The following is a 14,423-nucleotide window of genomic DNA, read 5'->3' on the forward strand; positions in this document are numbered from 1 at the left end:
ACTGGAGGGAGGTGTTGTTGTATAACAGCACTGTGTAAATTCCTGGTGACTCAGACACTAAGACAGATCTGTTGAAAGGAGAGGATCACTACACTTCCTTTGAGGATGACTCCAGGCTTCTTCCTGAGTCATGAGCTACCTTTTCCAAATGAAAATTATCTGATAATGCTGGTATCACTGATGATTTAGATGATATATGTAGAAAATGGCACTTTTGCACTTTTAGATACTGCAGCATGCATTGTTTTTCTAAGAGTAAAAGGAAATAAGATTAACATTTGCACATGATTTGGCCCTTAGCACCTCTCCTCACTTACTGTGTCCTTTTTCAATGCAGTAGCATATATGAACATGGACATGCAGCTTTGCATTCACTCAGAGTGTGGAAAAAAGGCTCTCAATTGTTTTATCCCTAGTGACAAAGTATTCAGATGGGAGAACAAATAAGAACCCAGGGAGAAAAAATAATATCTAATTTAAAAATTGTTAATGGAACAGATTCACAAACTTCTTCAACTGGCTTCCAGAAAAATGTTACACACGCAGAGTTATGATAACAGACTTACCTGGAACAGCCACTTCAGAATTGGTTTAGGACACAATGTATCACAGTAAGCAGAACTTAGAATGCCATTAACAACTAAAAAAAGCTGCTGTGTTACACTAGAACTGTAAGAGAAAATGGGGGCAAGGAAAGAGGATGAAACTTGATTAGTGGCTGCATTGTCACTTTCACAAAAACATAAGAACTTCCTCACCCCTCAGATCATCATCAACAGCAAAGAAAAATCTGAATATGCAAAACAGATGTTATTCTTATGCTATTACTCATATAAAATGTCATAGTAATCAAGCCTTGATTTCTAATAGCAATTAACTTTACAAATGTCCTCTAGAACAAATATCTTTCACTATAAAGCCATCCTATACAGTCTGGAAACATCTGTATTATTGGGGAATAATAGTTTCAAACAAACATTGATTTACACTATTGTACTATGAACCACTATGCTTCACTACACAGACAGCTTGCTATGCTCAATGAGACTATTAAGTAAGATTTTTAAATGTCCAATTACTTTTACCAACATTTTCAGAATAAAAGAGAAAAAATATTGTTTTCAAAATTTTTAAACTTCCGTTTTAAATGAAGGGTCTGGAGGGCAAACAAATGCAATTAAAATCCCACAGCCTAATCTCATTGTGCTAATTTGTGGGGTGCAAACAGTAGTTGTTGGAATAACAAAGTGTGCTATTGTTATTACTGAATTACTGGAGCTTTAGTCACCAGGATGAGTTCAGTTGGTCAGAGCAGGGTGCTGGTAACACCAACCTCGTGGGTTCAAATCCCATATGGACCACTCCCTTAAGTGTTGGACTTGGATGATGCTTGTGGGTCCCTTCCAACTCAGGATATTCTATGATTCTTCTTTAGAAAGTTAGGGATGTCATAAGCAGCTGAATTAAAGATATCCAGTTTCCCACATACCCTTCTTTAGTCTCCTCTATTCTCTCTATCTACTAAATCAGGTAACTCTGTCCAGAGACCTGTGTCCCAACTCCTACATATACCCTCTGCCTGCCTGGTAAGACCTCCATGTGCCAACTGGGCAGCCAGTCCGTGCCAGCTGTGCCAACTGGGCTGAATGCATAAGCAATTAAATCATAACTGCCTTCTGCAAGGGATGATCAGTTTAATTCTCATTCTTCCAGTCATGATTTACAAGATGCTTTTGAAGCTCATACCCTTGTGATCTTCAAAACATTAATAGAAAGGCCTGAAGCCAAAGGAGCGTATCACAAATATCACTTCCTCAAGAGATGAAAAGTCACTCTCCTCCTCTTCACACCCACACATACACATGTGCATAAAATCCTTTAAGAGTAACTGAATTCTCTCAGTTCTTCCAATGCATGTTTGGAGTAAAATACCAAATGAAATAACAGAAATTTTCAGGATTTACACTTGTGGCATTAGGCAAGTATTTGTCCAGCTATTTGTAGTGTGACAGCTTCATAAATACAGAACAGGAATGCCTGTGGCTTACAGAGCAGTTGTTTATGTACACACAGACACAGTGGTGGCTCAGTGACTGAATCTAACAGATGTCAGAGATCCTGACCCTCTGCAATCCTCATCAGATGGAGCCCCAAGTGCCAGGCCCATCCAGGATGGAAGCACTAAGATTTTTCAGCAGACATAACATAACACTAGAAGGTCACAAATAGGTAACCACAAAGGTCTTTCAGTCTGCACGTGGTTAAGCTTGTGTTCATTGTAACATTTCACTTCTGCTTTTGTCTCCCACAAACTGGTAAGATTATCAACGATAGCCCAGTAGGGTAAAATATGGCAGAGGCCAGAACAGCTGTTTTTCCTCATGTCTCATTTCAGAGGTTTTTCAAGAATTCCAGAGGAGGAAAGAAGGAAGCTTCAAATTACAATTTACTGTTCTGTAAAGCTACCCAGAAAGGAAAATTCCAAGGAAAGGGAACCAGTCCTGCTTAGTTACTGAGACAGAGCTTATTTGCATGCAAAGATTAAACCGTACCTTAAAACTGCTAAAAATAACAAGAAAATTGTTCAAGTAAACACAGTAAAGTGAAGAGCATATTCTTACTTCAGAAGCAGATATTCTATACGATTTTGAGGGACAAAATGAAAATTCCTCAAGTCAAGGTTATGTTGAGTGAAGATCTTCCCAGCAGCTGATAAATCAAATATATCTTCTCCAGGGTGTTTTTCAGGTATGACATAAGTTGCTACTGAAAATTTCTTTATAAACGCCCTGTAAAATTCAAAAGTTTTTTTATCAATTCAAACACTGACAAGCTATTTGCTGCTTCAGAAAGTTATTTGCAGGTAATGAATGCATCAGTCTTATGTGAAAGCTGAATTGTTAGAATACAGTTGAATACATGTTAGAATACATGTATAGAATACACAAAGAAATCCACCCAACCCCAAAAGATTTTAATATGGTTCTCATTAAACATATTAACAATGGTTGGAAACAGAGAGAGGTTAGGGAAAAAGGGCTAGAAAAGCAGAGATCAAGATTTGATTGGTTTTGGAGTTGCAAGAACCTGTGCTCTTCCAAGAGATCATCTCCACTGGCATTGTCCTCTTTTTCTCCATCTGAAGCATTGTCCTCTCTTTCTATGTCTTCCTGTAACTGTTTTGCTATTTCCTCTAACCTGAAATAACAGCAGCAGCAGAGCATATCATCACCACTTAATATTTACAACAAAATCAACAAAATCCAAGCTCTGAATGTGAACCCTGGAGACAGGAGCCCTTTACACATGGCAAAACCATGTGAGACATTGCATCTGTATAAAACCCAACCATCTTGCTATTCCAAGACACAAAGTGAGTGTTTCCCAAATCCTAATTAATTTCCAACAGCACAATCAGCACTGGTTTGTCAGACACAAATACTCAACCAACTTCTGATAAAGTTTTTGTAATTGCACAAAACTTTCAATCTTGTGGCTGAATGTTTACTTTTTTCTAAGCAGCAAACAAGCATTTTATTTGTTAAACACTATTAGTTACAGAAGTATCTTCTACTCCATGGGCAGTCAGCCCAGAGTTACCAGGGTCAAATTCTTTAATCAAAACAGTTAATCACATAAGCAGTTAAACACACATACTCACCACCACGACTTGCCATTAACACATAAACCACATTTCACTTCCTACCCAAAAGATCTCTTGCAAGAATACTCATTAGTTCTGTTCACTGACCTGTGTAACTACTGAGACACCAATAGCCTGCAAAATTAGGCAACCAATACTGAGCTACAAATGCCTTTGAAAAAACTAGCACAGTCAGTCTACATAAATATTTCTATTTCATGCCTGACCAGCAGCTGCTAGCTGGCTCAGTGACCTAAAACGAAGACATCAGTAAATTTAGCCTGGCTTTTCAGGGGTAAAGAGATGTATCACAAATCATTCCTTGTTGCTTGGAAGGAGCCTGTCATTCAGCTTTAATTTAAGCAACACTTGAAGGTCCTGTCAGCTCAGTTGTATGTTGGTGGCACCAGCAGGCAAAGCTTAGCTTGCTGCTAATCAAACTCCATCAGTTCTGGGGAGACAAGGCAAATCCAAGCTTCTACAACACCATCCCGCATTTTTCAAACTTTAAGAAACAAACCTTCTAGATTCTTCTTTCTCCTTCAAGAGATGATCTAAGCTGTTCACATATGACACCTTGCTTGTAATGGGAGTTTTAGAAAGCTGTAAATGAAATAGTAAGACATTTTAAAAAATACTATAAGCCATCAATTAATTATTAGACAATAATCAAAATAGAAACTTCTTCCAATTCTAAAGATATTTTACATGCAGATATAAACCTAAAGGAGACCCTGCAAAACAGGATGATTATCAATTTAGGTTTGTCAGTCCCTTAACAATTTTACATAATGGTCAAATCTTTCTCAATGACTAATTTAGAAATAACTACTTCACAGTGGATCTGAGCAGTGAAGCAAGTCTCTGCATGTCTGGGGCTGACCTTCAGCTAGCCTTAACAAAGAGCATTACCATCAGAAGCCTTTTACCTCACAACTCCACTATTATCATCCACTGAGACCCTGGGACTCCCCATTCTTGTGCATGAGACAAGAACCTCCAAAAATTACTCAGCACTTTTACTTTCAGAGTCCCTAGAGGGCAAAATTCCAGTGTTTGCTAAATGACCTCTAAATAAATCAAACAAAACAAAACTTGCAATCAAAATCCCAGTACAAAACCAAATTAAGGAGCTAATAAACAGAACAAATCACAAAAAGTTTTAACAAATTTTGCTAGTGGCTTGTTTTTCAGTAGCCAGTCTTTTATTCAGCTTGTAGCAGACAACAAATTTGAAAACCTTTATGGCCACAACTCCATTCTTTGGACAAGCACAGTTCTTCTAACAACAGCCTGGTATTCAGTCATCTCTTAAATGTAACAAGCAGCATATCTTCGTGTGGGAAATCTGCAAGACTTAGCTTATTTTATATTTGGTTAATATCTGCCAAGTAACTGTTGAACAAACAGGGAATCAAAACTCTATTCCAATGTACACACACACCCTTTCTTACGAGAGAAGACTGTGGGTATACACTAAAACCATGGTCATGGAAATGTTGGGACAGTTCTTAACTGTTTTGTCTTACTTGGCCATTAATTATATCAGGAACAGGCCAGCCAAATGTTGTGATCACACACAAGTCCCACAAGCATTTGCTGCATGCATTTATCAGGCTTAACCATTAATCAGGTGGTCACGTTGGCTGAGGTTGTGAAATACATATGAAACCACACAAATCTGATCTGTAACACTCTTGATTACAGAATCATAAGAACAGTTTATAATAATTATGGCTGCTCAACATCTGCCCATGGAGATGGTAACTCAGTCAACAAATAAACCCTATCAGAGATGGAAAAGCACGAGGAGAGGGGAAGGCAGAAGAGAGAATTTATACAGGTATTCTGCTGTTTGTTTTCCACTCTAGAAATTAGTGGTGGGCTGACCCGAGCCAGCAGCTAAGCACCACACAGCTTGGTCATTTCACCAGCTAGCAGTGCAGGGCAGTGAAAAGAAAAGCAAAGACAAGAGAATTCATGGGTTAAGATAACAACAGTTTGGTAAGGGAAAAGGCATAAACAAGACAAGAAAAAGCTATTCAAAGGCAGTCACTCAGCACCTCTGACAAGCAGAAGGATGCCTACAATGGGCACTTCTGAGTAATGGCTACATGCCAGACCAAATCCCCTCCCTTGGTTTTTTGATTGCTGAGCATGACATTGTGTGGCATGGAATATATCCCTTTGGTCATCCAGGGTCTACTTTCCAAGCTCTGTTCCCTCCCAGCTTTTTGTTTGCTCTATGGGGCAGCATGGGAAGAAGACAAAGCCTTGATGCTGTGCAAGTAGTGCTCCAAAATAGGTAGAAGATTGATCTGCTATCAACACTGGTTTTGTCTGAAACACACAGCACCATACAGTTGTTATAAAGAAAATTAACTCCAACCCAGCCAGGCTCAGTACAAAATCTCTTTATGTTTAAATACAGCCATTTCCAACCTGTACCAACTGTCAGGAATGCCACACTAAGACCTACTGGAAGACCTTCCCTATTAAAACATTTTACAATAAAACTTCAAAATCACTACCTATTTGACCAGCTCTTATAGAGCTAATTTTTAAAAACAAAGATCAATTCATCACCATAATATCAGGGATTCAAAGACATTACCTATTCCTTGTGATCAGAATTCATTCACCTTTTTGAAATCCTAAAACTTCTGATTTCCATGAAATACAACCTCAAAGAAAGCACCACACTTACTCATACTCAGACCTCTGACAATCACAGACTGTGTCAAGGATATATGACTGGAGTCTAGCACACAGATCTCCAGACATCTACATCAATTTCCTCCAGTTAGCTTCAGCTCAAAAATCTTACCTGACAAGGAAAACGAAAGCATTGGACTGCACACATTTTCTAAACATAGCCTCCTAACTTTGGGGGGGAAATGCAAAAACAGAACTCCTAAAAACAACCAGAAGACATAGAGCTAAATCAATCTGGCTGCACAAACCATCTTTCAGCCATTCCCAGGACAAGCACAGTAACAAGCAAATCCCTGCTCCAACTATACTGTAACTGCAGCACAGGACCAAGCCAAGTAAGCAGTTTTGCAGGAAAATAATTCTGAATTATCATGCATTATGAATAAGGGAAAAAATCACATAAAAACACAACATAAAGCTGATTATATGCTATCTCATTATACTCTGCTATAGCTTTAATGAGTGTAATGAGAATCAGCAAGAGGTGGCTGAGTGTTGGTATATTTTTGACTAAAATTAATGTAAAGTAACTATTACCAATCAGTCACATACATCCTGACTGGATAGGTACTAGAAGACTACTGGACATCTAAGCTGCTGGAGCAGCTTGTCATTTGCTTATAAAACTGAGCTAAATAGCAGAAATTAGTTCTGTGGCACACCTGAACAAGTTGGTGTCTGCATGTGCCAGATGGAACAGGTGAGGTTGGAGGCAATTTGATTTTTGAGCATGAAATGTCTCCATTCATCTGGGCCTCTGTGTTTTTGTGGTATACACCTACTATATAAAATTTTGTCCTCCTAAAATTTGAAATATGGGGTAATAACTTAGCACCCACTGAGCTTTGCACTGTGCTAAAATCTATATTATTTTTCTTGTAAATAACATCTGTAAAAGAATACTTGAAAGAATGTGCTTTTCTGGTTTTTAGTCAACTTACATGAAGATTCAGAAATGGAGTTACAGTGTCCTGAGAAACATTGTCAAAGGAGTCTTCCAGGGTTCCTGCCTGTGGTTTGAGATTTGAACTAAGCATCTTTTGCAGTGGCATTAATACTTCTTCTTCTTCTTCTTCATCATCTAAAATGGATTCCAAAAGATCATCTTCGCTCTCAGAGCTGCTTTGCCATTTTCTGCTCATCTTGGACTTGTGTGTAAAGTTCCTTTTAACTTCCAGTTCTTCTGAGGGTTGTGAAGACTTGTGGTTCCTGTCCACGAAAGACTCTTTCAAAGGCAATGAAGGGGGTACACTTTTTCCAGTCTCTGGGGACAGTCCAAGTTTCCCAGAGATCTCCATTCTACAGGAATCAGGAGTAATATCAGAAATCTCGTGGACTGTATTTGAAAAACTGTTGCTGGGTTGAATACTGTATCCATTATTCCGTTCATGTCTTTCTGGTCTTTTATCTTGCTCTTTCCTAACATCCAACACCTGAGATAAGCCAGCAACCTGGAGAGGGGATTTCATGCTTTTTGTTTGTGTTAAGTGGTGGGGAGAAGGCAACACAGTACTTTTTTCCTGAGAAAAATGAAGGGACTTTTCCAGGGAAAAGCATGAGTTTGCCAGCTGCAATTGATTCTCTTTGGTATCCACAACAGAAATGTGATTATTTTTAGCAGGACTGTGTGCAGAATATGGAGATGGCAAACCTACAGTGGAGTAATTATTTTTCTCCTTTTCATTGCTCGAGTTGAGGAATTCCTCTGAAAGAGTCAAATCGTGTCTAGATAGGACAGCAGGATCCTTGAGTTGCAGAACATCATCATGAGGAGACTTTAAAAAGACATTTTTTACAAAGCCACACCTCCAATTTTTGCATTTTGGTGATCTACTAAAAGCAGGATCGTTTCCTTCAGATTCATCTGAACTATCTACATCCACACTCATGGCAGTGTGTTTTCTTTTTCCAAGAGAGTCTCTCGGTTTGGATAGCCCAAAGGACACCTTAAGGAAGTGTGAAGGAACACCTGGGCTCTTTGGTGCACCAGAGGCCATCTCAGATGATGTTCTAAATGCATGTGGAGAAGATGCCTCATGTTCAAAAATCTGAGTTAGCTTTGGTTGAGATGGGTCATCTATGAAGTGTTGGAGAGAAAAAAACACTATTATCATGTTTAAAAAAATCAAAATAGTAACAATAATTGTCTTAAAAAACAAACATGTAACAGCTTTCCATTTTAAAAACTAACTTCTGTTTTTAAGTCAACAAGAACTAGAGCAGAAAAGAGTCTGATGAATTTCCACAGCCATAGACCCCCTTTTTTTTACTTTTTAAAGTTTATCTTCCTACTGACCTACCTCAAGCTTTTTAGATTCCATTCTACCATCCATAGAACAAAATTATGTGGTTAAAAGGTCAAAAAGCAAAAATAATACCACCTCAACTTTAGTGGTTGGTTCAACAAGAATATTCTTTCTGGAATAAGCTGAAAGGCACAATTTACTAGCCACCACAGAAAATGTGGATTACCCAAAGCGCAAGAGAAGCCATAAAAAAAAAAATCTGGGATCAATGTTTTAAGAAAATAAAATATCACAAATTCTAATTAAGTAATAATCAATGTGTTTTACACTAAAATCCTAAATTACTTTTAAAATTCTTCAAACTTGCCATATATTAGAAATATTGACTACACAGTAGCAATTGTTTTTTTAATGAAAGAAAATAGAAAACATAATTTCAAGAAAAAAAATCCATTAAAAAGATATACAAAGTGATGAATTTGATTAATTAATTCTATTTTAATAGCAATGCTCATACCTGAGGCAATCTCCCTCGAACCAAAAGGCATTATTTTTCTTATAGGGCATCCCTTTCCCTAAAAATAAAGACAGAGGGAGAAAAAAAAGTAAAAACCAATGTTGAACCTAGTACAGACTTAGTTCAACACACCCCCAGAAATATGTTAATGGACCCCGTTTCAAGACAAATTTTAAACACAGCTGCAAAGATGTCTCCAAAACCCATATTATATATTTTTTTCCTTTAGATTAAAAGTGATTAAATACTACATTTTTAATAGGACCACACCCATCTCTACCTAAATACTGTGCCTTAAATGCATAAATCTGAATTGCTCTTAACTGCTACTTCTAAATAGCAGAAATTTGCCAGTCTGCTCCCTAAGCTACACTGTAAGAAAACACAAGATAAGGCATTTAAGATAAAGGCATCTTTTTCTACAAAATACAATTTCAAGTTACAATTTCTATTGAATTTCCATGCTTGCATCTAGCCCAGAGTATCTCTCCTTCCTTTAAAACAAGATTTTTCACTGATTATAAAATGATTAAGAACAAGCTTACCCAAGCATAACCTAAAACTTATAAAGGAATAGCAAAAGAACATAAACTTCTGTTACATTTGAAAGAGGCAGCACCAAGAATCTGATCCTACCTTATAAAATTTTTAAAATCTAAAAATTTTTAAATTAATATGCACAATGGGTCAGTGATTTCCACCTTTAATAACTCTTTTAAAAACACCTGATACAAAACATTTGTTCCTTATAATGGCTCTAAGAGGATGTAGCTTAGATTGTTTCAATTTCTGCTTCCCCTATTCCCTTTCTGTGCAGAGAGCTTCCAGTGACAACCTAAATGCAGAATCAGTAGGAGAGCAGGGGAGTGGGGAAATCTGGCTTGAGCACAGAGATGTGGTGCTCACAGTGCCACTTTTCCAGCCCAGGCTTTTCAAATATCAGCTTCAGGAGGTGAAACCCATTTGTCAGAGTCTGAGCTGGAGTCTGTGAGATCCATACAGTCATTCTTCTCTTCACAACTATTTCCATAAGACAATGGTGCTCTCCTTACACCCAGACACTTCTCATTTTTTCCCTGCTCTGACTGAGCAGTCTTTTCCTTTTTGGTCAAGGAATGCATCTGAGACCCTGCAGTAACGAGGAGTTTCTGAATCACAACTTTTGGGTCCAACGAACCCAGGGCCCTGCACACTCTGCCATTCCCTGACATGTTTGCACTGTCTTCTTCCTCAATTCTTTTCCAAAAGACACCTACCACAGGACTTATTGGGTGCTTGGTCTGGCATCTTTTTCTTCTGACTTTCTTTGGAGAAGGTGAATTCCTTTCAAAACCTTCAGTGCATAAGACTGACAGTCCCCTTCCTTCATCTTTTACATTTCCTTTGTCTGGTGAGGACAGCACTGTTCTATCTTTATGGACATGGTCTAGGAGAGAAAAGACCAATTATTCACAAAACCTATATTTGGAAAAAAAAAACAAAAGCAAAACAACAAACCTTATGATAGTATTACTTGATATTTTTTTTTCTCTCTCTCTCGCATGTAATCCAAAATTAATTAACTTAACCATCCAGTTCTGCTACTGCCATGCAAAGAATCACATGATCTATGATGCAGTTTCAGTTGTTATAAACAATCTGTCTTAAGCACGAGGCAGAGCTTGAAATAATAATTACATCACTATTTAAAGAAATTAATTTAAACAGGAAATTGATATTTTCAGTTACATTATTAGTAAAAAATTAAATGTGCTCATTTTGACATATTTGGTAAGCTATACTCATTATGTTGCTGCTCCACTATGGAATGAGATTGGACTATCATTCTGCACGCTTACATAATTAAAAATTATATAAATCTCTTACACTTAGAAAAAAACATATTTACCTTGACTTAAAACTGGCTTGAAGAACTCCGTAATCAACTGGTTTCTGAAGAGAAAACATAACTTTATCTTTATAAAGAAACAATAACTAAATGCCCATTCAGTGAATGTTATATAATTAAAATACTGTAAATTACTTCTACAGATTTTCTTTAATGCCAGCAGCTCTTATTTCTGATACGTCAGAAAAAAATCATCATCATCATTTTCACCCTCTAGCATTCACTCTGCTTGGCTAATGAAGTTAAACTGGCAGTTTCCTCACTCAAACTGTTTTCTTTGTAATCTCAGTTAATCTTAACCACCCTTCCACCTTAAACATAACTTTCCTGAATGGGACTGACCTCACCTGCACCCAGTATTCTAGGTGAGCCCTCACCAGCACATTGTGTGATGACATTATGTCATTTAGCAACCTCCCCATGTCCACCATCACTCTGAGCTGCTGACTCAAGGTAGCATCTCACCCAGCTTCCAACAGAGACAGCAGCCCACAGCCACCTACAAGGTAATTATTAGCTTTAAATCAGAGGATTTTTCTCTGGAAAAAAACAAGTGGGACATAAGAACACCAGGACATTCTCCACTGAAGATTATTGCTTCTAAAAATGGGTAGACTGGCTGAAAAACAAATTACATCAGAATCTGTGAACTTGGTATCTTCCTCTTCCTCCACACAGCTCGCTAATGACTTGAAGGCTATACTGAGTGCCAGCTTTGGAAGTGTTGCAAAGTTCAAGCAAAGTATTGATGTGAGAAAAATTGCTCACGCTGTTGTAAGAACAGCAGAGGCAGGCTCCAAGTTTTGTCCTCTTTCTGTACCTTCCAAGGCAAAGTTACATTCTTATTGCCTGAGCAACACTGACAACTAAGGCAAACCTACTTACTCCAAAAACTGAGCCAACATATTAAAGTATCCATAGATGATTGCGTCCCCAAAGACTCAGTAACCATTTTTGAAGTTTAGGCCAGAAGAACCCACTGCTCACTTGTACAAAATTAAATTAATTTGGATCTAATTTTTAATCATTCTTTAAGCTTGTAACCTCACTTATGCATTTTCTGACACAGATTTTGCATTGTTAGCACCTACAGAAATACAAAAGGCTGTTTATAATGCACTGATACTTTTTAAATCAGGATACTGGCAAGCACTGATACATGAATATATTGTAACTCAGTGAAAAGTAACCTGTAAACAGTATCTGTGAGTGCACAAAACTGGGTTTGGCTGAACAAAGAAAGCAGAGAAACTACTTGCCAGAGATTGCCTGCAGCTTGTCCCAGCTCAGTCTGACTTGTGCCTCAAAAAAAGGGACCACAAACAGAAATCCCTGGGCAATGTGAACTACCCAGCAGTCCAGACCAATAGTGATTTTAGGGTCTGGGGTCTTGTCAGTCTTCACTGGTTCACTGTTTTGCTACCCAGTGGTGCTCTGTGGTCATATTCACACCCTCTTATGCTGTTTCAGGGGGAATTTCAGTTGGTTCTGTGGTCCATGTTGTAAATATGGTTGTTACTGTTCACATACCACTACTTATGGGCTGTCCACGCCAGCTATTAATTTTAAAGTAATATTTAAGCCATTAACATTGTCTAGTCTAACAACTGTTAATGTTGAGGTTGTTAGCCCCAGGTTTTGCTATACTCCATCTCTGACTTACTCAAGAGAACTCTGTAGTTCAAGTAAAGTTCAGCTCATGGCCTAACTATTGCTACTTATATCTCTCAGCTACTTTCAAATAAAAGAAAAAATTCAGCACACAGGATCCCCACATTTCAGTTCAGCAAAAGAACCAAAGACTTGGTTTATGCAAGTTTATTCACTGTTATTGCTGCTGACCCATTTGTTTTTCTGCCCTAGACCTCTCTGTACTCCACACTGGCCTCACCTGCTCACAGCAAAGCCCTCTCCACCTCGCATTCCTCAGGACACACCCGGTGCTTGCTTGCACTGCTCTCAAGCTGTGAAATCATCAGGTGCCCAGAGCTTTCCACACTGTATCCTTCCAAACCCTTCCTATTTTCCTAACTAAGCGACTGTGCTTCTTTCTTCCCCATTAAAGCCCCATCTGTACATGAAGCACTGCTGGCAGGCCACATCTCATCTTCAGCCACCACCCAAATTCCTCTCTGCACCTACATCTCGAGGGACAGAAATGTTAAAGGTCATTGACTCAAACAAGCAATATTGCTGCGGCCCAGGTCTGCATCCCCCCTGGAAGGGGAGAAGGAGGGGGTTTCTGTGTGTGCTGTTGAAACCTCTCATCTGCCTAAGACCAGGAGAAGGTGCAAGGAGAGGGTGCACACCCACCACAGGAGGATGACCACAACAAAACAAGCTGGGGCTTGAGCCAGATAAGCGACAAGGCTGGTAAGGCACAGCCACTGCAGAGGTGGGAAAATGCTTTTCATCATGCCAGTGTCCTCCCTTACACAACTGGCTCAGGTGTAAAACAACACCCCCCACCCAGGGGGAGGTACTGGGATATTCACACTTAGACTGAAGCTATTTATCCCTTCTGACAAGGCATAATGTGAGAAAACATGATGTGAGATACACCAAAACACCAGTCTAAGATGGGGTCATAAACCATCAAAGACCCCCCCGAAGTGCCACTAGACTAATTCCTGGGGCCTTTCAACAGTGTTAAATCCACCCTCTCCAAGGGAGGTACCTGGGCATTCCCACCAGAACATCAATTAACCCACTGAACTCTGTATTTTGGGGGCTTCCTACATCCCTGACTGCAAGCATCACTTTGACCAGCAGACATGAGAATCGCTACAATCAAGTCTCATCACTGGATCCATGCTGGTCATATCTCTGTAATCTGCTCCTATCCTTGCTTTTTCTTTCTTTTCCTTATATATTTCCTTAAGTGGTATTTTTATACTTTTATATTGTCAAATTACTAGAGATAATAACCAAAATGGCTACATACCTCATTTCCATTGCAACCAAATTATCCCAAAATAAACCCTATGTGTGCATATCAATGTTCTTTCTCTCTAATCTGCCCCAAGGGACCCATTAACAAGAACCTCAGTTACTCTGACCTTCATGGACAGCTCGTAACAAAACCAAAACCAAGGCCTTCTGTCATCTCTGTCCTTGTTTCCACAGCCACTGCTTCCAAATGACTGCTTATGTCCTTGCCATAATGTTCTTTTTGCTGTCTTTTATTATAAATCCAGCTTTGTAACAAAATTTCTGTTTATTCCATAATTATACAAAGCCTTCTACAAAACAACAGGGAATGAAGGCACTTCTCTTCTTCCTCAAGTTTAATTTTAATGAAGAGCTGGGCTTGTTTGGAAAGGCTTATCCACCAATATTTTCTCCTTTGCATTTGTAACTCTGCTTTTTGGAGTGCAAGGGCTAGGAACTGTCCAGCCAAGGTTCTGTATTGTG

The 14,423-nt window shown here is 38.7% G+C and overlaps 1 protein-coding gene across 5 annotated transcripts in view; it reads right to left on the reverse strand.

Annotated features, from left to right (window-relative positions):
- SLF2 (SMC5/6 complex localization factor 2) overlaps positions 1-14,423 on the reverse strand; it is a 63,406-nt gene that overhangs the window by 12,981 nt on the left and 36,002 nt on the right. For all 5 annotated transcript variants that reach the window (XR_014956158.1, XM_085582710.1, XM_077784676.2 and 2 more), the window contains exons 2-9: positions 11,010-11,053; positions 10,378-10,547; positions 9,122-9,179; positions 7,300-8,435; positions 4,164-4,246; positions 3,088-3,198; positions 2,622-2,789; positions 567-669 (exon numbers count right to left, since the gene is read on the reverse strand). Coding sequence is in view for 4 of the 5 variants with exons in the window: in XM_077784676.2 (XP_077640802.2) it covers positions 567-669; positions 2,622-2,789; positions 3,088-3,198; positions 4,164-4,246; positions 7,300-8,435; positions 9,122-9,179; positions 10,378-10,547; positions 11,010-11,053 (1,873 nt within the window). In the remaining variant the exon portion in view is untranslated. The remainder of the gene's footprint in view (positions 1-566; positions 670-2,621; positions 2,790-3,087; positions 3,199-4,163; positions 4,247-7,299; positions 8,436-9,121; positions 9,180-10,377; positions 10,548-11,009; positions 11,054-14,423) is intronic.

This window comes from Lonchura striata, chromosome 6, assembly GCF_050655825.1.
Source record: "Lonchura striata isolate lonStrDom1 chromosome 6, ASM5065582v1, whole genome shotgun sequence".
NCBI lineage: Eukaryota > Metazoa > Chordata > Aves > Passeriformes > Estrildidae > Lonchura > Lonchura striata.